Genomic DNA, 23,682 nt, shown 5'->3' with positions numbered 1-23,682 from the left:
CACCCTGGTAGACTAAAATCCACACCGTGAAGAAAGTGAGGCGCCTAAACTGAAAGAAATTTTCTACACTACCAAACTGACTGAAAGGATCCCACTCACAAATTACACATTCACCACGATTTCGCGCCTTGCCAGGTCCGCTTCGACTTGTGCCTGCTACGTGAGGTATACCGTGTAGCTTTCACGCGACGTGCTGGATGCTTCCTGCGTCGAGCGATCTGCTTCCCGGAGAGGAGAGGAGGTTCTACTGTCGAACAGTGGCCTTTTAGGTGGACGGATCTGTGAACTGTTGTTGTTTAGCATCGTAACTACGACATACATGGTAGGCCTGTCCTCCGGCAACTGTTGCATGCAGAGAAGCCCAATTTGTACGCATCTCTCTAGTTCAAACATGAGCTCCGGTTCCGGTTGGGCAACGGCTGAATCTAGAAATTCATTGATCTTATGTTGATTCCAGGATTCCCATGCCTGCAGAACAACAACAACAACATGATCCCCGTTTCATAAGAAAGAAAAGGAGGATGAGGCCTTACAGACTTCTGGTTAGCACTGTGCTCACATAAGAAAGGAGCATTGGCGTGGTTCTGTTCCTTCGGCCACTGGCTATCTCCAGCAGGATAACTCCGAAGCTGTACACATCGCACTTCAGTGTCAAATGTTGTTCCATGATATACTCGGGAGCCGTGTACCCCCTTGGGTAAGAGAAAAAAAGAAGAAAAGGGAAACCATGTCAGTCAATGGAGATAATCTCTCACATGAGGATAAAGAAAAGGAAGTAACGCATATATAGTACTAAAATTAACTTGTGTTACAGAGATTTCATGTTGGAGTTCGGTTTGAAAAAACTGTACAACAAATAACTAAATGAAATGATAGGAAAGTAATTATATCCTAGTTTACTAATGTCCCATGGTTATACCCACCCTTTGCTTGTTTAGAATATGCTCTAGGATTTATATGTTAGTATTTATTTAAATATCTACGTTAGGATCTACCCCTTCGCCTAGCCTAGCGATGCACTTCTTCTCCATCTCTAGCCGGCTTGACATGTAGGGATGGACATAGAGCAATTCATGAATTCACTCTAGTTCAACTTAGCTAACTAACTTCATAATATGAGGTAAAAAATTGTCTAGTTAGTTAGTTAAGTGGAACTAGAATGAATTTATAGTTAGTTAATTAAGTTGACATGGGAGGCACGGCTTAGATCTCGAGCTGGGGCGACCACGCCACCTGGCTACAGGGAGGGTCCGCCCTGGATGTAGCATCTGTAGTGCCTCTTTTTGGACCCAGTTTAATATAAAGATAAAGGGTTAGAAGTCTAGTTACATTTGAATTGAAACATTAGCTGATAAGTGGAGGTTTCAATCGTACACTGTTTGTACTAGTGTTGGATCTGTCTGGTCGACAACAAATAGTTTCGCGGTGCCAAAATCTGCGATCTTAGGCCTCCAATTGTCATCCAGAAGAATATTGGATGGTTTGAGATCCCTGTGAATCACTTCCTCACTTAGTCCATGAAGATAAGCAACACCTTTTGCAACCCCTCGAATTATTTTCAGCCTTCGCTCCCAATTCAGCAGAGCGCGGAGTTTGGAATCTTCTCCTGTCAATTCCATAGATAGCAGATGAGAGCTTTGACGAAGATTATTAAGATCATATATATTCACAGATTAATACTATGTTCATTATAAATTTACTGTAACTACCGAATATGTAGAGGTTCAAACTCTTGTTCTTCATGTACTCGTAGACTAGTATCCGCTCATTCCCATCCTTGCAGTAAGAAAGAAGTCGAACAAGATTGCCGTGCCTGAGCTTCGACATCACTTCCACTTCTCTCATGAAAGCCTCACCGCCTTCATCGACTAGAGGAGACTGTATGATCCTCTTTACAGCAACCTTTGTACCATCAGGTAAATGCCCCTGGTGATTGTACACTTAGATGTTATGATGCTGATTTTGAACAGTATTATATACTACACTCGGGCGTAAATTGATGTCACTATAATATGTGCAGTCAAACGTTGAAAATTTTTACCACTATTAAGAGTGCTTAGCTTTTTCACATGGATATGATACTAAAGAATTCGTCATTAAAATTATGTCTATGAGGTCATTAAATTTTGATAACACTCAGGAGCAGTACACGGACCTCATAGACGACGCCAAATGCTCCACGGCCAATGATATTGCTTTCGGAGAAATCTCGTGTTGCCTCCTTCAAACTAGACAGTTCAACAGAAGGGACAGTCGGAGTAGTAGGCGGTTCAAGAGATGCGAAACTCGGAGAAGGACTATGAGCAGCTGGAACACTCAAAATACAGTGGATAAAAATGCAGTTGCCCTCTTTTTTGCAATCGTAAATGTTAAAAGTTGAGCAAAAGGCAACTAAAATACAAGCAATTTACCTGATAATGAGATTGTAGGTCTCCGGCGTCTCCTAATCACAACAAGTACCGACAGAATTAGGATAATCACAGCGAGGGAAGCTACGGATGCACCAACAACCAGCGCAGTAGGAAAAGGCCGCGACGACGAGGGCGGCGAGGGTGGCTGGAGCTCAGACTCGGCCAACCTCAGGTACAGATCCTGCCCATGGTCGACGTACCGAAGATCCATGATATCATCCGTCCACATGACGCAGCCGCTACGAATGTCGCCTCCCCGGATGTCCGCGGCGGAGTAGGCCAAGCACGAACAGTTGGCGAGGCACCTCGCCCTGCACTCCTCCACTGTGATGCTCCTGTCCACCGACACGTTGTGCGCGTCGGGAAGTTTCACCCCGTGCACTAACAGGAAACCGTCTGTCGTCGCCCCATTGCCGCAGTCCAGCTTCACGTTTCGCCGGCATCCGCCCGAGGTATCCCTCAAGTTCCATGCTGACGGCGACACCGGGCTAAACCCCCTGAGGCAGCTGCAGAACGACGTCGACGCCGCACTGGCATCGCACAGGCCGAACGCCCCGCACTTGCCGTAGTCGTCGCAGACGTCCCTCGGGCCCTGGAAGTAGACTTGCCATTTCCGGGCGCTCGCGTCCCACACCATGCGCCTGACCACGCCGGTGTCCAGCAACACGATGTAAGTGAAGGGCGCGCCGGGTTTCACAATGTACCCGTAGGTTATCTCCCGCGGACTGATCACCATTTGATACTCCATCACGTTCGTGTACGTCAACACCTCTGGGATGCCGCTGAACCACCGGCCGTTCCACGGGCCCGCGCGGTACTTCTTGACGTTGCCTTGCCACACGACATTGTCGGGCAGCCCGCTGGTGTCCAGCGCTCGGCGGTAGGCCCCCGGGGAGGGGTCATCTGCCGAACGCCACGACGTGATGTACCACTCGTTTCCGTTCCAAAAGTCCTTGCCCACCTTCATGCCGCCCAGCATCACCTTCGACGGGTAATCGAACGATTGCCACAGGATATGGGCGCTCCCTCGGTTGCGCACGACTAGGTTGCCGGAGTTAAGGAGCTGCGCCTCCACCGGCGAGGTGCTGGTGGAGTTTGACGACCACGCGACCTGGCCGGAGCTGTCTAGCACGAGAAGGCTCCCCGTGTCGCTGACCACCAGCACGCCGGATTTTCCGTTGAGAGGGAGGTCACGGTTGGCCACCCAGCAGACGGCGTCACGAGACACGGTGAACCAGATGCCGAGAAACCTCTTGGTTGACACACCGGGGGAGAAGAAACCCAAGGTAAATGCGCCATCGGCCGAGACGAGCGTCTCGTTGTCAGTGATGTTGCGGCCCTTGCTGAATGTGTCGGCAACTGCTCCGGCAGAGAAGGCTCTAGGAGAAAGTAGTAGGAGCGAGAGGAGAAGATTCAGAAGGTGGCTGCAGGTTGCCTCCATGGTTCGGTATGGCTCTTGCATGCATGCGCGTGGAGCCGTGGATAAGAAAGAAATGTTAACTACATGCAGGCAGGAATGCTTTGTAGTAAGATTTGTGTGAAAGCATAAACTCAATGTAGAGCTACTGTAAGCTAGGTCAAACGTTGATTTTTCGCTGCTCTTTTTCTAGCATTTTCCGTAAGTGAGAACTGAGAAGACAATACCTTCTCTTTTTCTTGATTTTAGAAATGTCAAATGGAAATTGAAATTGCAACTAAATTGCCTGCTTGCAATTCTTTGCAGGCAGCCCTGTTTGTCTTACATCCTACTATGTTTCTATTCTGTGTGCCCGGTCCCTGTTTGTTTTACATTCTATGTTTGCATTCTGCGTGTGCCCGTTAAAAGAACATATCACAGATCAATGATTGAGGTATTCAAATCGATAAATGGAGGTCACCTTGTTTCGTTGCTTTGTAGTTTTGTCAGCTTGCTTGGAATGCATGATTTCTCACTTTGCTGAGCCAGCTTAAGAAGATTTTGTTTCAGGCAACTAAAGTGAGGAAGACCCCACCTGAATAGATTACTTAAATTAAGTACTTCTACAGCATGGCTCGGAGCTGAGGAAAACAGCAGGGAGGAAAGGGAGATGTCTAAAACTAGGAGACCACACTTGGAACTTGGTCACACTAAAGTATTGTGCGCCGAGACAGAAAGAGTCATTCATATTCTCCTTTCACTCCTGATTTGATAATAACCGACATTGATAAGATATCACTATAGATTCAGAAGCTGAACTAGTAGATTAATATTGAGCTATTAAAAATTGACAGTGATAGCCGCTATCACTACCGGTTATAGCTACGAATTAGCAGTGATACATCACTATCGGTTTAGAACATGAACCGACAGTGATAAAAATTATCACTGTTGACTCATAAGCTTAACCGACAGATCAATGATTGAGCTGTTATGAACCGATACTGATAATTTTTATCACTATCGGTTCATATTCCAACCGGCAGTGATATTATTACCATCACCGCGGTTTATATTTCACACTGGTAATGATAATCCTTATCACTACCAGTTCATATTCTAAACTGATAGTGATAATCTTTTTATAAATATCTCAGCCCTCTAGACTATCAATCCCCATCTCACTCTACTCCCCCATCTCACTCCCCCTCAGAATATCGACCCTGACAGGTAGTGGAGGTCGAAGTGGTGCGGTGGTCACCGTTGTCACTTCGACCGTCACTACCTCTCAGACCCATCTTCTCCCATCGTTGTCCCTATTGCCTACCGCAGCTGCGCCGTCCCACTCCCCAATCTCCCTATCGCCTACCATGACCGTCTTCTCCCTATCGCTTACCGTGGTCGCTCCAACTTCCTATCATGCTGCCCCACTTCCTACCTCCCAAACGCCTACCGTGGATGTCTTCTCCCATACCGCCAACCACCCCTGCCCCGCCCTGCTCCCCATCTCCCTATCACCTACCGCAACCGTTTTTTCCCTGTCACCTACCGCGCTCGTATTGTGCCTACCGCACCCATCTTCTCCCCATCGCCTACCACAACCCTATCTCAAGATTGTGGCAATAAGGTGATCTAAATGACTGGCAGAAAATACATTCGCTTCATGATGATTATATTTTTGCCATTCATTTAGATTTACTATTGCCACTCAAGTTTGACAGCTTCGAATAGCGCAAGATGTAGAACGGATGATGCAAAACTGTTCTATTAGGAGCTCTTCGATGTATGGGGATTTAAGACTAAGATCCCCAAACTGAAGAGTTCATGTTAGAACATTTTTGCAACATCCGTGCCTATTTGTCGCTATGGTTTCAAATTATGTTTTCATCATTTATTTAAATTTAAAATACTCTACTATAAATATTTCGGCATGGGGTCTCAGTCTCAAGTTTGATGAGATAGATCCCCATGCTAAAGAGTTTCTAGTAGAATATTTTTACACATGTGGGTAGATTATCACCGCCGGTTCAAGATATAAACCAGCAATGATACTTATTATTAATACCGTTTTTGGAGTGATACTTACTATCACTGCTGACAATGATACTTACTATCCATAATTATCATTAACGGTTCTAAAACCAGCAGTGATACTAGTTTGAAACTGATAATAACATCATGTTCAGTAGCAGTGTATTGTAGTATGCACAGAGTGTTCAACAAGGCCAGGTTAATCAAGCACCATGCACCATGTGAGAATGGCCAAGAGGAAGGGAGGGGAGGAAGAAGACAGAACTGACCTCCATTATTAATAAACCTAAGATACCACAAGAGCAATCCTCCTGTAACAGAGCAAGTCATAATATCCTATACACCAATTTTTTTTAGTATTTTTCATGATAATTTCGATAGTGTTTTGACATTTGAGAGCGATAAAACATAATTTTTTATTTTTAAATTTATCGTCCATTGGAAAGGAAATAACACATGGACTGGCCCAATAGGCTGGCATTGCACGGTAGAACAGGGCCTCTGTTACATGAGGTAGATCTCCTGAGGCCCACCATAACCGATCTCACGTGACAGGCCCAGCAGACCAGAACTTGTAATTAGTGCTGCTTGGCCAGTGTGAAATTGCAAATTAGGATATTGTTATTCTTGCAGATCCATTCAGCATCTGTGTTAATTTATTGTATCCAGGAAACCTAATCTTATGCTGTTTTCAGTCTGTGTTATGCTATGCTCACGATTCAGGGAAAAAAAAAAATCTTATTAACAGCTTATTTTAACGACAAACGATTCGGGAAAAAAATTCACTTTCGTTTTTGATCTTGATACATCTTTCAATATCTCCACAATCATCGGATTCTTGCTTACAGAATACTGTGCTCATCTCCTTATGCATCTGCCTGATGCAAAATCGAGCATCATTTTCCATCCTTTGCCGGTTGAATTTCTGATTTCATTCTCTCTGCTCTCCTCTTCTCACTGTCACAGCAAACTCCGTTAGCCTGCAGGAGTTGACCTAAGTTCGATGTCGTTGAACAGCAGAGGCAGCTGAACATTATTTCATCAGGTCTCAATATGCGGCAGAATCTGTAAATGCTGGAGGTCAGACGTTTGTTGAAGTTTTCCAAATTGGCTCCAACCTCATTCTGTGCCAACTGTCAAGCCCAGTTTGCTTCATTGACTTGAGAACTTGATTGCTGAAAGTCCTTCCTTCTCAATAGGCTTTGTTCCAAGATCCAAGTGCGTAGTTCTATTTTATCCATCTTCATACATTTTCAAATTCATGAACCAATCAGGCGCAGCTTCTTCGAAGTTTATGCACCAACTTAGTACTTTCAGATAATGCCGTTCAAATATATAAGCTGATACCAGATGTTGCATAGTCCAGGGGTTGGCAATATACTAAAGACCGGTTCCTCCCAACCAATCAAGCATCGGGCAGGCTATTTGTGCATATTATTTAATATTTCCTCTATTCTTCTTTATATGACGTTTTAGGCTTCAACACATAGAATAAGGTGACAACCAATTTGTTCACATTTTTGGCATGTTTACCTCTTTTGATTGCTCCACTTCCAATAATAATACCCAATCTACCAAATTCATTCAATCTCAACTCCAACTTTCAATAGTTTTTGATAGTTGTTTTTTTCAAAACACCACCTTAAAAAAAATCTAAAATAACATCTATTTGAGAACACATTATAAATTCACAAATGGATCCAAAATCTGCACTGAGTACACATTTTCAGTTGTATGATTGACTGAATACACATTAGCTGAGCATCCTCCTCAGCATTAGCTTGTAGAAAGGTCGTCGTGAGGCTTAATGAAGCTTTCATCTCTTCCCAACAGAGTCCTGAACGATTTCACGAGGTAAGTAGAGGTCATACCCAAGCGACAAAGCTCCGTCACGACTTGTGGCCACTCCACCGGGGCTGCCATATGTTTGCCATCGAATCCACCACACGTCCCGCCAGGTATGTCGTGATATTCAAGCAACATGAACCGGTTGAAACAAAACGAAGGCAAACACCACAGGAATAGGAGGAAAAAGACCAGTATGAAGCTTACACGCACCAATTTCAGGCTGCTATAAAGTGCTAGCTGTGGACTAGCAATAATAAGAGACACCCTGGTGGAGTGAAATCCACACCGTGAAGAAAGTGAGGAACCCAAGCTGAAAGAAATTTTCAGAATACCAAGCTGAAAGAAATTTTCATAATACCAATCTGAAATGATCTAGCTCACAAATCACACATTTACCATTGCAATTTCGTCGATCCGGGTCTGTTACGTGAGATATATCGTGTAGCTGTCGCCTGACGTGCCGGATGCATGCTGTGTAGAGCGGTTTGCTTCGCTGAAAGGAGACCCGGTTCTGCTGTCGAGCACGGGCCTTTTGGGCAGACGGAACTGTGAATTGTTGTTTAGCATCGTAACTACTGCAGACATGGTAGGCCTATCGTCGGGCGATTGTTGCACGCAGAGAAGGCCAATTTGCACGCATCTCTCCAGTTCAAATAGGAGCACAGGCTCTGGTTGGGCCACCGTTGAATCAAGAAGGTTGCTGATCCTACCTTGATTCCAAGATTCCCAGGCCTGCAGAAGAAAAGTAACAATATTATGCCCATTTCATGAACCAAGTGAAGGCCTTGCAGAATTACTTGTTAGCAGTGTACTCATAACTCACATCAGAAAGGAGTGTTGGCTTGGTGCTGTTCCTTTGGCCACTGATTATCTCCAGCAAGATGACTCCGAAGCTGTACACATCACACTTCAGTGTCATATACCGTTCCATTATGTACTCTGGAGCCGTGTACCCCCTTCAGTAAAAAAAAAGTTAGTCCATGAAGATCGTTGACACGTGGAAAAAAAGAATTCGTGCATATACACTATATATAAATTGATCTGAGTTATAGAAATTTTATGATGGAGTTCAATATGAAATTGTACCAATAACTAAATGAAATGCTTGGGAAGCAAAATTATCTAGTTCACTAATGTCACATGCATGATTATAGCCATCCTTGCTTGTTTAGCTTTAGTGAATATGTAGTAGGTTCTATGTGTTAGTATTAATCAGAATTATATGGTAGGTTGTAGATGTATTATTTCTATGTATTTCCTTACAAGGATCTGTAACTGAAAGTCTAGATGGTCGTGACAAAATGAGGCGATGTACTCTCTAGCGTCTCCTTTTGGACTCAGCTTTAATATCGGTATAATAACTAGCTGCTCTTGAATCTAAACATTAGATAGGGAGTAGAGGTTTCGATCATACGCTGTTTGCACCAGCGTTGGATCTGTTTGGTCAACAACAAATAGTTTGGCGGTGCCAAAGTCTGCGATCTTTGGTCTCCAATTGTCATCCAGAAGAATATTGGATGGTTTTAAATCCCTGTGGATCACTTCCTTGCTTAGTCCATGAAGATAAGCAACACCCTTTGCAACCCCTCGAATTATTTCCAGCCTTCGCTCCCAATTCAGCAAAGAGCGAAATCTGGGATCTCCGCCTGTCAGTTCCATTGATAGTAGATGAGAGATATGGAGAAGATCATGGTCAGATACATATACATGTACATACATATATCAATACTATGTGCCTTGTAAATTTGCAGTAGTTACCAAATATGTAGATGTTCAAACTCTTGTTCTTCATGTACTCATAGACTAATATCCGTTCGTTCCCATCGTTGCAGTAAGAAAGGAGCTGAACAAGATTGGCATGACTGAGCTCCGACATCACTTTCACTTCTCTCATGAAATCCTCACCGCCAACCTCGGTTAGAGAAGACCGTATGAGCCTCTTTACAGCAACCTTTGTACCATCGGATAAATGCCCCTGAGGATTATACAACGAGATGATGTTATGCTGCCAACTTTGAACAATAAAATATGCTACATACGGTCCAAAATAAATATCGTTATAGAATGTGTGCAATCGAGCATTAAAACTTAACCATAACTATCAAATGTTGTGGGGGGGGGGGGGAATGCCCAGCCTGAAGGTATTTAGATGATATATTGAGGTGTCACTAAGTGATCATAGTTTTTCAGCCACCGCATCATATGTAAAGAGATGAAATACCCAAAATACTATATATACACATGATTGTAACATAATATCTTAAGAGCAAGTTGGTAATTTTCTTACCCTTTATTATATAAATAAGCCCTCAAAGGGCAGAGAAGGAGATCCGATTTCCCCACTCCAAGAACACAAACTTCTCTCTCTCTCTCTCTCTTCCTCTCCTCAAGGCTATTAGTCGTCTTCAAGCTTGAGTCCTCCTTAGTGAGTAGGATTCTAGCTGTGTGCTTTTACGGCATATTTTTCACGCCCCAACAGCTAGCACCAACTGTGGGGAGAGGCACAGAAAACTCCATTAGGAAGGATATGAGCGGGAAGAATTCTCGCAAACTGGATGCTTGAGCGCACCCTCACGAGCTCGTTGTCACAGTCGTAGGCTCACCGCACGACATGATGCGCATAGGGGGAGCACAAACTCGTCGTCACGGTCGCTGGCACACTGCACATAATGTGCGTGTGGGGGCTACCACGAGCGCGCCGACTCGCCATCTTCCTCCGCAAGATTCGAACCACTCTCCCCCCCCCGTGCTGGCTGCTACGGTCGCCAACTTGCTGCGCGAAATGGTGCGTGGGCAGAGATGACCACCATTTCACTACAGGCACGTGGGCTATTTGACATGAAGTCGCGAGGCATGTCTATGTCTCCGGGATGGAGCGCCTCCAAATCAGGAGGCGAGCGTGGAGTTAAAGCCCATGCAAACCTCCACGCACGAGGTAAGAGCATACACCTATTTATTGTGCAAGAGTTGGATATACCCTTATTTATTAATAGTATCAGTTGGTGGTCAAGTGGACCAACGAGTACTCCTGATAGCTTTCTAAGAGCTAGAAAGTATTTCTTAGTATAGAGCCTACTATAGTCCACATTCCTGGTGCGATTAGCACATTTTTGGGGTTCCATGGCATGCACCATAGCATACTGCACCTAGAGCACCCTCTCGTTTATTGTGCCATGACGTTGTACGGGCTGTAAGCTACGGTGCGATCAAATCGATTGACATCCACCTGATGTGGGCTCCTGACGCATACACCATCTATGGTAGGGCATGATGCCGCAAGGCTTGACTAAAGTCCTTGTGTTCACCTGGGATACTTATTCTCTTGGTGTAAAAAACAACAGTATATTTATTTACTTGTATGCTCTGTAGCTTGGGCTAGTTGCAGTAGTCAGTATTTACTTCTTTCAGTCATGGGTAACTCTCTAGCTTGATCATACCGTAGGAGTTAATTCACCTGCTAGCCACTCCTTTTTATAGGTTAAAATATCTCAAGGGGGCTACCAGCTAGCCACTCCTTTTCAAGAGGCGGTACACTCAAGTCAGTTTGAGGCAAAGGACTGCAACTGGGACACAACACCCCTTTAAGCATTCCATGTTGTGTTAGGTGATCCTGATGCATGCCCTCATAAAGACCCACTTGGGTAGTCATTGATTGACGCGAGAGGTAACGATAGGAAAGGCATATTAGTACTTACATATTTTGTACACGTTGCTACCCTGCTGCTAGCATTTTTGTGCAGCAACTCGCTCCAAAGTTCAGAGGCGTGACTGGCTCGGGTGAAATAACGAGCCACCGCTCGGTACACATGCGAAAAGGGCACACTACTCGGCCGGTGGCAAACTCGCGTAAGAAGAGGAGGCCAACAAAGCTGGCCCCGCTGTCAGACTCACTCTGGCGACCCCAGCCCTTGGCTCTCAGGGTCTACGCAGTCCTTCTCCAGCCTCAGATCGTCTCGACTGAGCCCCTCCGTGCTCTGCTCTCACGGAGCCCAATGCCTATGTAATCGGAGCCCCTCCATGCTCCTCGCTCCCAGAGCCACCTTCAAGCTTCGAGTAGCCGGAGCCCCTCCGTGCTAAGCTCTCTCGAATACTGGCATGTTCGCGTGGCCGGAGCCCCTCTGTGCTCCGCTCTTCTGGAGCCCAATGCCTGCGTGGCCAAAGCCCCTTTGTGCTCCTCGCTCCCAGAGACGCCTCCACCCTCCAAATACCAAGAGCTCGATGCGTTCGCGCGGTCAGAGCCTCTCCATGCTCCTCGCTACCAGAACCAACTCTACGCTACGAGTAGCTGGAGCCCCTCCGTGCTAAGCTCTCTTGGAGTCCAACGCGTTCGTGCGGTCAGGGCCCCTTCGTGCTCTGCTCTACCGGAGCCCAATGCCTACATGGACAGAGCCCCTTCGTGCTCCTCGCTTTCGGAGCCACCTCCACGCTCTATGTACCAGAGCCCCTCTGTGATCCGCTCTCTCGGAGCCTGGCGCATTCACGTGGTCAGAGCCCCTCCGTGCTCTGCTCTTCTGGAGCTCAGCGCCTACGTAGCCGGAGCCCCTCCGTGCTCTTTGTTCTCGGAGGCGCCTCCACGCTCCAAGTACCCGAAACCTAGCACGTTTGCGTGGCTAGAGCCCCTTCATGCTCCTCTCTCCCGGAGCCACCTCTATGCTCCGAGTAGCCAGAGCCCCCTCCATGCTCTGCTCTCTCAGAGCTCGATGTGTTCGCATGGCAGAAGCCCCTCCATGATCCGCTCTCATGGAGCCCAGCCCTTACGTAGCCGGAGGCCCTCCATGCTCTACGTGGCCGGAGCCCCTCATGCTCCATGCCCGTCTGCAGTACGAGAGTGCCTCTCCTTCTTGCTCACCATTGGCAGTTTGAAGCTCGAGGTGGACTGCCCCCATTAGTATCGCCATTAACTTCACATCCGACTCCCGCCATGATGCTCTGAAAGGTCCCGCCTCCATCGAGCATCACCACACCTATCCGCTGAGGGGTCGCAGACTACCCCCCTTCGCCTCGCCATCAATTTCACCTCCAGCTCCCGCTGCGACGCTCTGGAAGAACCAGCCTCCGTCGAGCATGACCGTGCCTATCCGCTGAGGGGGTCGTAGGCTGCCCTCCTCAGCCTCGCCATCGACTTCACCCCAAGCTCCCACTGTGATGCTCCAGAAGGCCCCACCTCCTTCAAGCATCGCCGCGCCTATCCGTTGAGGGGGTCACAGACTGCCCCCTTAGCCTTGCCGTTGACTCTGGCTCCGGCGCTCATCGTGGCACTCTGGTCGGCTAGCCTCCATCGAGTATCATCGCAGCCACTCTCCGAGGGGGGTCGCTGACTGCCTCCCTTAGCATCACCAATGACTCTGACTCCAACACTAGCCACAACACTTCAGACGGCCAGCCTCTATCGAGCATCACCGCACCTATCCATTGAGGGGGTCATGGACGACCCCCTTAGTGTCACCGTCGACTTCACCTCTAGCTCCCACCATGATGCTCCAAAAGGTCCCGCCTCCGTCGAGCATCACCATGCCTATCCACTCGACTTTACCTTCGGTTCCCACTGCGATGCTCCAGAAGGCCCAGCCTCTGTCGAGCATCACCACGCCTATCCGTTGAGGGGGTCGCAGACTGCCCCCTCAGCCTCGTCGTTGACTTCACCTCCTGTCCCGCTATGATGCTCTGGAAGGCCCCGCCTCCGTCGAGCATCGCTGCCCCTACCCGTTGAGGGGGTCACGGACTGCCCCTTAGTGTCACCGTCGATTCACCTCCGGCTCCCACTGTGACGCTCCAGAAGACCCCATCAATGGACTACCCCCCACCTCCATCATGCCTCGTCGTGCCTATCTACCGAGGGGGTCATGGACTACCCCCCTCAACCTCTCCGTCGACTTCACCTTCAGCTCCCGCTGCGATGCTCTAGAAGGACCCGCCTCCGTCATGACTTGTCGCATCAATCTGTCGAGGGGACACGGACTGCCCCCTCTACCTCGCTGTCGTCTCCACATCTGGCCCTCGCAGTTGTCTCCACATCTGGCCCTCGCAGTTGTGTTCCAAATAGCTCTGCCATCATTGAGCCCCACCGCATTGGCGCTCCGGGTGATGCAACTCCATCGAGCTATGCTCCATTGCCCCTGGTGAGAACGCTACCATGACGTGACTTCAAAAGGGCAGGAGCTAGTTCTATATACATCTGCTCGCCCATCAAGACCTCGGAACTGGCAGATGAGGGTGTGTTGTTGGGGAACGCCCTAGTCTGGAGGTATTTAGATGATGTATTGAGGTGTCACTATATCAATCGTAGTTTCTTAGGCACCGCGTCATATGTAAAGGGGTGAAATACCCAAAATACTCCTCCATGCATATGATTGTAACATAATATCTTAGGGGCTAGTTGGTAATTTCATATGCCCTTTCCTCTATAAATAAGCCCTCAAAGGGCAGATGAGGGGGATTCTCTCTCTCTCGCGCGCGCACGCGCACGCGCACGCGCTCTTGATTCCTCTCCTCAAGGCTATTAGCCATCTTCAAGCTTGAGTCCTCCTAAGTGAGTAGGATTCTCGCTGTGTGCTGTTAGGGCACATTTTTCGTGCCCCAACAAAAGTATTTCTATGACGTTAGTAAGTTTTGATACTATTGGGGAAACAACCCAGCCTTGACATACTTAGACGACGTACGACGGTATTACTGTGGCAACCGCCCCCATCGAGTATCGCCACGGCTACTTGCTCAGGGGGTCGTTGGTTACCTCCCTCAGCCTCGCCGTCTACTTCTTCTCCGGCCACCACCATGGCGCTCTGGATGGCCCCTCCTCCATCGAGCATCGCTACCGCTACTCGCTGAGGGGGTCACTGACTGCCTCCCTTTGCCTCGTCGTTGACTTTTCCTTCGGCTCTCACCGCGGCTACCCACTAAGGGGGTCACTGACTGTCTCCCTCGGCCTCGCTATCGATTTCACCTTTGGCTCTCTCCGCGGCACTTCAGACAACAACGCTACCTCCCACAGCCTCGCCCATGACTTCATCTCTAGCCACCATCGTGGCGCTCTGGCACTCCCTCTGGCACTGAGGGGGTCATAGACTGCTCCCTCGGCCTCACCATCGACTTCGCCTTCGGCTCTAGCCCTGACACTCCGGATGGTCCTGCCTCTGTCGAGCCTCACCGCGGCTACCTGCTGAGGGGATGGCTGGCTGCCTCCCGCAGCCTCGGTGATGACTTCATCTTCGACCACCATAGTGGCACTCCAGACGACCCCGCCTGCGTCAAGCCTTGCCATGGTTAACCGCTAAAGGGGTCACGAACTGTCTCCCTCGACCTTACCATCGACTTCACCTCTGGCTCTAACCGTGGGCGCTCCGGATGGCTACGCCTCTATCGAGCCTCGTCACAGCTACTTACTGAGGGGATGGTTGGCTGCCTCCCTTTAGCCTTGCTCGTCTTCGGCCAACACCACGGTGCTCCAGATGGCCCCGCCTCTGTCGATACCCGTCGTGGTTACCCACTGAGGAGGACACAGATTACCTCCCTTAGCCTCGCCATCGACTTTCCTTCGGCTCTCGCCACGATGATATGAACGACCCTGCCTCTGTTGAGCCTTGTCATGACTACTTGCTGAGGGGATGGCTTGCTTCCTCCCTCACCCTTGTCATCGACTTTGTCTTCGGCTCTCACCACGGTGCTTCGGACGGCCATGCCTATGTCGAGCATCGCCACAACTACTTACTGAGGGGATGGATGTCTGCCTCCCTCAGCCTTGTCGTCGACTTCATCTCCGGCTATCACTGAGGTGCTCCGGATGGCCTCATTTTTATCGAGCCTCACCATGGCTACTTGTTGAGGGATGGCTAACAGCCTCCCTCGGCCTCACCATCGACTTCATGTCCGGCTCTCATCGCAGCTATAGATGGCCACGCCTCCATCGAGCATCGTTGTGGCTACCTACTGAGGGGATGGCTCGCTACCTCTCTCAGCCTCACTGCGGCTACCCACTGAGGGGATGACTGGCTGCCTCTCTCAGCCTCACCGTTGAGTTCATCTTTGTCCACCATCGCGGCGCTCCGAATAGCATCACCTCTGTTGAGCCTTGCCACAGCTACTTGCTGAGGGGATGGCTGATTGCCTCTCTCAGCCTCACCATCGACTTCCTCTCCAGCCACCACCATGGTTCTCCTAAGGGCTCTGCCTCCGTCAAGCCTCGCTGCGGCTACTTCCTGAGGGGATGGCTGGCTAGTGGCTACCCCCTCAGCCTCACCATCGACTAGGTCTCCGGCCACCACCACGATGCTCTAGATGCTCCACACCTCCATCGAGCATCACCACGGCTACCGCTAAGAGGGTCACGGACTGCCTCCCTCGGCCTCACCGTCGGCTTCGCCTCTATCTCTCGCCGTGGCGCTCTTGATGGCCCCTCCTCCGTCAAGCCTCGCCGTGACTACCTGCTGAAGGAGTCGTAGATTGCTTTCCTCAGCCTTGTCATTGGCTTCACCTACGGCTCTCACCGTGGTGCTCCAGACAACATCACCGCCATCGGTCCTTGTCGTCATCGCTTCATCCACTGGCTCTAAGCCCCGACGACAGGGGACAATCTGGGATAGCCTGACTCCAAAAAGGCTGGGGCTAGACTATACATCTGATCGCCCCTCGATACCTCAGAACTGGCGGATGAGGGAGTGCTATTGGGGAAACACCCCAGTCCTGACATACTTAGACGACGTACGACGGTATTGCTATTGCAATTATGGTATCTCCACTAATACATCACATGTAAAGAGGCTAATGGTAAAAAATAACCTCATACGTACATAATTGTAACATAATTATAGGGGTATGATGGTAATTTTACCTACCCCTTTTCTGTATAAAATAAGCCCCAAAGGGGCAGGCGAGGGGGACAGAAATCTCTCCCATTGATTACAGAGCTTCTCCCTCACTCTTCCTCCTCCCCAAGCTCTAGGTTCATCTCCAAGCTTGAGCCTCCTCTAATGAGGGGGCTCTCTCTGTGCTATGTTCAGTGCTCTTTTTTCATGCCCCACCAGATACAATAATATACTCAGAAAAATAATTGTTGAACATGTTCATTGGAAACCTTACAATATACCCAATGACAGTAGATTGGATCAAAGATAGTGCACAAAATATGTCATTGAATGGTGCAGTTATGTAGGTGTGAAAACAGATAGATGCTCATCAGATCTCGGATATCTGAAAGAAATATTGGATCTCAGATTGATGTATCGGATATTGAATTCGGATGTAGGGAGCCAGATATCCGAGAATAAAATCGGATATATCCAAAGATAATCCTACAACTATCCGAGAATACCTTCTAGAGCTTATAAATTTTTCATACATAGTCGGAGATGAATTTTATATGAAAATTGTAGCTCCCGACAAGATGTACAAGTTTGCAGTTGATACTTTTTTCATTTAAAGTAATTAATATATTTAAATAATTAATAGAAGCTTCAACCAACATATTGGGCACTCGTAACTTCTCTAATTTCACTCTAATATAACTCTTTCCATATGAGTATATTGCTAATTTGCTTGTTGGATCTCTAATGTAGTTGAGTGTCGGATATGTGGAATGGCCAAACAATCATAACATTCGCGATATATATGGCTATTGCTTTTACTCAATATCCAAATAAATATTTGTGATCGACATTATCTGCATCTAACTCGTGACATATTCGATCCATATAAATCCATATTCGTGACCAAGATTATCCGCATCTGTATCTGTATCTGACACCATACGTGTCCGACTCTGATTTCGATGAAAAAAATATGAGATAGATATAGGATCAGCGATATCCGTCTGTATCTAATCCGATTGCACCCCTACAGTTATGAAATCTTGACCAAGCTATGTGTGTAGTTGATGAAGCTCATTATACACACATATTAGCATCATAATCTCTCAATATGTTACTGATTATTCATTATTATTAATTATTAATGCTAACCTTGACAATATTTATTTATAGAGTTGTTTAGTTACAACTTGTAGAAATCAGTAGAAAAGACGATAAAATCATACACAAATGAACCCTATAGAAAGGCATGTATCAATCCAGGAAGTGTGCCACTTGGGACCCAAAACCTGTTAATGCTACGCGGCATGGTCTATGGAGCCATGCGGCACTATCCATTCAAAGCCCTACCTCAGCCTATCTAAGGCCAAGGTACCTCTCCCTCGAACAAGCCTTTCAGAAATTACCATTGACATCGTTGAGAATATTCCAAAATAAGTCCATCTCAAAAATATCTACACGTATTGGGGCCACATGTAAGTCCCTACATATCTTCTAGAAGGAGGACGAACTGACCTACGAGTTGGCCATGGACGACATGACAAAGAAGCTCTGGTGTGGTGCATCACCCTTTTCTTGTGCTACGTGGCAACCACGGGGCTGATCCTCTCTACATTTTTGACATCGAAGACCTCAAGTCCAGAGCCAGTCTTGTTTAAACACCTTCAACTATAGCTTTAGGTATCGAGACTAGTTTAGGCTAGTGCAGATGATGTAATTAGACCACAAAGCTCTACTTAGATTGGGGTTCAAAGTTACAACTAACATCAAGGTATGTTACGATGGTGATAGTATCTTATGCTTTATGAAGTATCGATAGTTTTTATATTAAAGATCTACGATCTTGTATTTCTTTTCGATCTTGATTATCGTGCGAGTTATTTATCCTGTCTAGTTTACGATTAGATAACTAGCTTGTAGATATAATCATGATGATTAGTTCTATTAGTCGAAATTACCATAGTAGTTAATGTATGAGCTAAACTAGGTAAATTAGGCACATACTGATCATTCTCAAACTTATATTTAACGAAAAGCTAAGGGTGCGCATGACACCCTCGAGCTAAGGGAATTAACTTATTTAAAGAAGCTAATTATATATTATGTATTGATATATTTATGCTATATACCATAACTATTTTCTACCGAGATAATGCTTATTGTATATCTAGCTAAGACTTAGAGATCTTCCTGTTCCTTAATCTTTATGTTTAAATACCATTAATAACATTAGTCTTCTATACAATTGCTTTTATGAATAGAATAATTTGTTAATTTAAAGTAAATCTATGCCTAGTTTGCTTACTAGTCTCTGTGTCTGTGGATACAATAACTTTAGAATACTCAAGATAAAAGTACTATAATTTACTATTGTGCTTATGATATTTTTATTGTGCGTGTAGCTAGCGTTAACAATAGTGTATTAAAAAAAAAGTACTACACGCACCTCATAGACGATGGCAAATCCTCCACGACCAATGATATTGCTTTCGGAGAAATTTCCTGTTGCCCCCTTCAAACTAGACAGTTCAACAGAAGGGACAGTCGGAGGAGGATTAGTCTGTTCAATAGAAGGGGCAGCCGGAGCAGGACTTTGAGCAGCTGGAACACTCAACGTACAGTAGTGGATATTAGTATTATGCAGTTCACCTCTTTTTTGTAATCTTAAAATGTTGAAGGTTGAAACAAAGGGCAAAATAAAAGAAACAACCAAGGTAGCCATTTACCTGAGATTGTAAGTCTCCGTCGCCTCCTAATCACAAGTACAACCAACAAAATTAGGAGAATCACAGCGATGGAAGCTACGGATGCACCAACAACCAGCGCAGTAGGAATCGACCGGGACGACGGGGGCGACGGCGACGTCGACGGCGACGGGAGCTCAACCTGGGCCAACCTCAGATACATATCCTGGCCTTGGTCGACGTACCGAAGATCCATGATATCATCCGTCCAGATGATGCATCCACTGCCAGCACCTCCACCTCCTCGGATGTCCGCGGCGGCGTAGGCCAAGCACGTACAGTTGGCCAAGCACCTCGCGCTGCACTCCTCCACCGTGATGCTCGTGTCCACCGACGCATTGTGCGTGTCGGGAAGCTTCACCCCGTGCAATAGCACAAAACCGTCCGTCGTTCGGTTCTTATCGCCACAGTCCAGCTTCACTTTTCGCCGGCATCCGGCCGAGGTATCCCTCAAGTTCCACGCTGACGGCGACGCCGGGCTGAACCCCTTGAGGCAGCTGCAGAACGACGTCGACGCCGCACTGGAGTTGCACAGACCGAACGGCCCGCACTTACCGTAGGCGTCGCAGACGTCCCTCGGGCCCTGGTAGTAGGTCTGCCATGCCCGGCTGCTCGCGTCCCAAACCAAGCGCTTGACTATGCCGGTGTCCGTCAACACGACATAAGTAAAGGGCGAGCCGGATTTCACAACGTACCCATAGGTTATCTCCCGCGGAGTGGTCACCATCTGGTACTCGATTAAGCTCGAGTATGTCAAGACCTCCGGGATGCCGCTGAACCACAGGCCATTCCACGGGCCCGTGCGGAACGTCTTGACGTTGCCCTGCCACACGATATTGTCGGGTAGGCCGTTGGTGTCCAGCACCCGGCGGTAGGCCCCCGGGGACGGGTCATCGGCCGAACGCCATGACGTGAGGTACCACTCGGCTCCGCTCCAAAAATCCTTGCCCACTTTCATGCCGGATAGCAACACGTTCGACGGGTGATCGAAAGAATGCCACAGGACGGTGCTGCTGCCTCGGTTGCGCACGACTAGCTTGCCGGAGTTAAGGAGCTGCGCCTCCACGGGAGAGGGGCTGCTGGAGTTCGACGACCACGTGACCTGGCCGGAGCCGTCTAGCAGGAGAAGGCTCCCGGCGTCACTGAGCACCAGCACGCCGGAGTTGTCGTTGAGAGGGCGGTCACGGTTGGCCACCCAGCAGACGGCGTCACGAGACACGGTGAACCAGATTCCGAGGAACCTCTTGGTTGACACCCCGGGGGAGAAGAAACCCATGGTGAATGCGCCATCGGCCGAGACGAGCGTCTCGTTGTCGGTGATGTTGCGGCCCTTGCTGAACGTGTCGGCAATGTCGCCGGCGGCGAAGGCTCTGGGAGAAAGTAGCAAGAAGGAGAGGAGAAGAAGGTTGAGAAGGTGGTGGCTGTAGGTTGCTTCCATGGTTTGGGATGGCTCTTGCATGCGCATCGAGCCGTGGATGAGAAAGAAAGGTTAGAGCTGCACGCATGCTTTGTATATATTGGTTGATAGCTTACAGTTCTGTATGAATCATTTTTTTTTAAAAAAATAACTTAAGTTTTGGGTGAAGATGAAGAATTGCATTTAACTCTATCCTGAAGCCAGGTCAAAATTTGACTTTTGCCCTGTTTTATTTCTAGCCTCTTCCGTAAGAGAGACGGTTTTGGATTGTACGAATTCCCAATTGGAAATTCAAGTCAGTTGCCTACTTTTTTTTATATAGCACCGGATCCTTTCTCCCCGGATTCTTTATTGGAGACCTTTTAACGGGTGCGAACATTGTAGTTCTTTTTTCAGGCAGCCCTATTTGTTTAACATTTTTTATTTTTATTTTATGTGCCCGTTCAAACAACAAGAACATATCACTGATTGAGGTATTAAGATAGATAAATGGAAGTCAACTTGTTTGGTTGGCTTTTAACTGTGTAGTGGATGTCACGACGCTCTGTTATTATGACGGAATACTAGTTCATGTTGCTCGAAATATTACGAAGGGAATTCATGCAAAATATCAGGCAATACTCGGTTGGTGAGAGCCTGAGATTTCAAGAGAGGAGGAGAAAAATTAAGGCAAGCTCCTAACTTCGACTGCCGTTGTCGTGCTTCCTGCTTAGCCCCCATTTCGAAGCATGGAAAAAAAATTCAGCCGATTTTCATCGAAAATCGGCGATTTTCGGTTCTATCGACCACCTGATATTTGGTTTACTGCCGAAATGTTCAAATTTGACCTAAATTTGATCCGAAATTGACCAAAATCAGACCGAAATTTTTCAATTTTCGGAAATATCGGTCTTACTGCCCTCCGATTTTTTTTTAAAACCGGAAAGCCTGAACCCTGTTCCGAAGTCGCTCTCGCTCTGAGCTTATCATCTTTCGGCCTCCCCTTCCCCCGTCGCTTCCTGGATCGAAGCTCCCCTCCCCGGGACGCTGCTGGTGCTGGCCTCTTCCCCTCGGATCAGCTCGGCCTTCGCAACATAGCCAAGGTTTGTTGCTGTAAGCCTATTTCTTCATGTCTTTGTGCTCCAGTTTGATTGCATCTTAGGTATGCTTCATCTTGTCCTCTTTCTTTTATCACCGGTTTTTGTGAATATTAAGCAGAGTTTAGTAGAATTAAGGTTGGTATTAAGCTAAGATTTGATATAATTAAGGTTGGTATCAAGCTAAGATTCGATAGAATCAAGGTCGGTATTAAGCAGAGGTGGGTTATAGTTCCAGGTTTATTAAGGTTGTTGGTGGTTTATGTACTTTTAGGACTGATGCTGTTTTGCTTCTCTCATGCCTTCTTTGCTGCCTTGGTCTTCTCGTCCGTAGCTCAGGACTTAGACTTGCTACAGCTGCAGAACTCTTGAACGTAAATTTTGTTACTTCGGTTGGAAGGCATGATTTTTAGCCCAGACTTGTCTGAATTTTAAGCGTATTTGGACATTGTAGTAATAAAAAGTGCCTCTCTTTTTTAACAAGATTTCTTACAAATGCCAATTATGAAATAGCTGCTGGCGTAGCACGGCTCGAGTTCAGAATCCGTGATTTTTCACATCAGTTTCCATTCGATTATGAAGTACCAATCATGTGAATCTATCCCCACTTGCTGCATTAAAAAATCTATTATCTTAATATTTGAGAAAGAAAATGAGTCATCACTTTCGCTCTCAAAACCATAAAATTATTACGTTAATTTGAAAAAAGAAAAGATCTAGACCACTCATTGTTATCATAATCTAACGATCTAGATTAAAGCAAAGAGTTCATATCAAATATGATTAATAAATAGCTAAATTCGGAATTAAAAAATATGAAAAATTAGTGGTTTAATTTCCATGCAAATTGGGAAGCAAAATACCTAAACAAAGAGTCCATGTAAAATACAATTAATCAATAGTTAATATTCAGAATAAAAATAATAAAAACAATAGTTCAATTTCCATACGGATTAAGAAGCAAAATGTCTAAATAAAGAGTCCATGTAAAATAAAAAAAAGGATATGCACCATTGATTATTATGATCATCTAACGGTCTATATTAAACCAAAGAGTTTATATCAAATACAATTAATAAATAGCTAAATTTGGAATTAAAAAATATGGAAAATTATCACATTAATTGTTGGAAAAAAGAAAGATCCACACCGTTGATTGTGGTGGACCCAAGTTATAACTGTCAGATCTTTGCCTGATTAGTTTGGGTGTCCATACACCTTACATGGAATCTCTAGTAGAGATAGAATCTATTATATAATACAAAGTTAGATTGTATTAGGATTCGAAAACAAGTCCAATCTTTTCACCCACGACTCCTAAAGCAACCTAGATCATGACACGACAGTCTCCTCTACCAAGAGCTCTTGCCGTGCATCAAGACAATGCAATTTCAGGGGACAAGTATCCAGCGAGAGGCAAAGGTAGTCGACGTATGAGCCCGACGCCGCGGCGAGCTGGATAGGCGGTTACATCGGCGCAGAGTCATGGTTGCAAACTAGGCTAGGGCAAGAGAATAGCACAAAGCATATGACATGCAAAGCTTTCGTCGCTCAGCAAACTTGGCCTCACCTTGGGTCGCGTGCTTCCTCAGCATAGCCAAATCGTAGAAGTCGCAACCAAACAAATCCAATTCAAGGCGCAAATTGCAACCAAAAAAAATATCAAATCAAGGCACACAAATCGCGATCCTCGATGCACCCTCGAGAGCCATCGAGACATCTTCATCAGTGGGATCAATGGTCAATCGCTGTTGCGACGACCTGGGAACCGACAACCGACAGACAAGAGGAGTAGCACATGCCTTGAATTGAGCGCTCGTTGGTGAACAGAGTTTTGCCAACTTGGAGTAGCACGCCCATGGACGAGAGTGGTTGCGACGGCATGGGAACCGATAGCCGATGGACGAAAGGAGCAGCACATGCCTTGAATTGAGCACCCGTGGGCGAACGAAGCTACGCTA

At 46.9% G+C, this 23,682-nt stretch overlaps 2 protein-coding genes across 2 annotated transcripts; both read right to left on the bottom strand.

The window, feature by feature from the left end:
* Positions 1 to 78: 78 nt before the first annotated feature.
* Positions 79 to 3,852, bottom strand: LOC133889679 (receptor-like serine/threonine-protein kinase SD1-8). The gene is made up of 6 exons (XM_062330132.1): positions 2,408 to 3,852; positions 2,156 to 2,258; positions 1,707 to 1,926; positions 1,375 to 1,600; positions 560 to 692; positions 79 to 468 (listed from the first exon to the last, which is right to left on the bottom strand). The coding sequence occupies exons 1-6, from the start codon at positions 3,850 to 3,852 to the stop codon at positions 157 to 159; spliced, it is 2,439 nt and encodes an 812-aa protein (XP_062186116.1). The 3' UTR covers positions 79 to 156.
* A 3,709-nt stretch (positions 3,853 to 7,561) lies between these two features.
* LOC133888719 (G-type lectin S-receptor-like serine/threonine-protein kinase At4g27290) lies at positions 7,562 to 20,787 on the bottom strand. The gene is made up of 6 exons (XM_062329059.1): positions 19,211 to 20,787; positions 18,931 to 19,085; positions 9,445 to 9,661; positions 9,101 to 9,332; positions 8,510 to 8,642; positions 7,562 to 8,418 (listed from the first exon to the last, which is right to left on the bottom strand). Exons 1-6 carry the CDS (start codon positions 20,691 to 20,693, stop codon positions 8,110 to 8,112), a joined length of 2,529 nt encoding a protein of 842 aa, XP_062185043.1. The 5' UTR covers positions 20,694 to 20,787; the 3' UTR covers positions 7,562 to 8,109.
* Between the last annotated feature and the right edge of the window lie 2,895 nt (positions 20,788 to 23,682).

This window comes from Phragmites australis, chromosome 13 (assembly GCF_958298935.1).
Source record: "Phragmites australis chromosome 13, lpPhrAust1.1, whole genome shotgun sequence".
NCBI lineage: Eukaryota > Viridiplantae > Streptophyta > Magnoliopsida > Poales > Poaceae > Phragmites > Phragmites australis.
The sequence above is the reverse complement of the archived record's forward strand: the minus strand, read 5'-3'. Positions and strand labels throughout refer to the sequence as shown.

Bases quoted from the DNA above. Each gene is read 5' to 3' on its own strand.
- LOC133889679 (XM_062330132.1), bottom strand. From the start codon at position 3,852: ATGGAGGCAACCTGCAGCCACCTTCTGAATCTTCTCCTCTCGCTCCTA. The intron at 1,927-2,155 runs GTCCGTGTACTG...TACAATCACCAG, and splicing joins CATTTGGCGTCGTCTATGAG to GGGCATTTACCTGATGGTAC. The intron at 469-559 runs GTGAGCACAGTG...GTTGTTCTGCAG, and splicing joins CGCCAATGCTCCTTTCTTAT to GCATGGGAATCCTGGAATCA.
- LOC133888719 (XM_062329059.1), bottom strand. From the start codon at position 20,693: ATGCGCATGCAAGAGCCATCCCAAACCATGGAAGCAACCTACAGCCAC. The intron at 19,086-19,210 runs GTAAATGGCTAC...TGAGTGTTCCAG, and splicing joins ACGGAGACTTACAATCTCAG to CTGCTCAAAGTCCTGCTCCG. The intron at 9,662-18,930 runs GTGCGTGTAGTA...TATAATCCTCAG, and splicing joins GATTTGCCATCGTCTATGAG to GGGCATTTATCCGATGGTAC.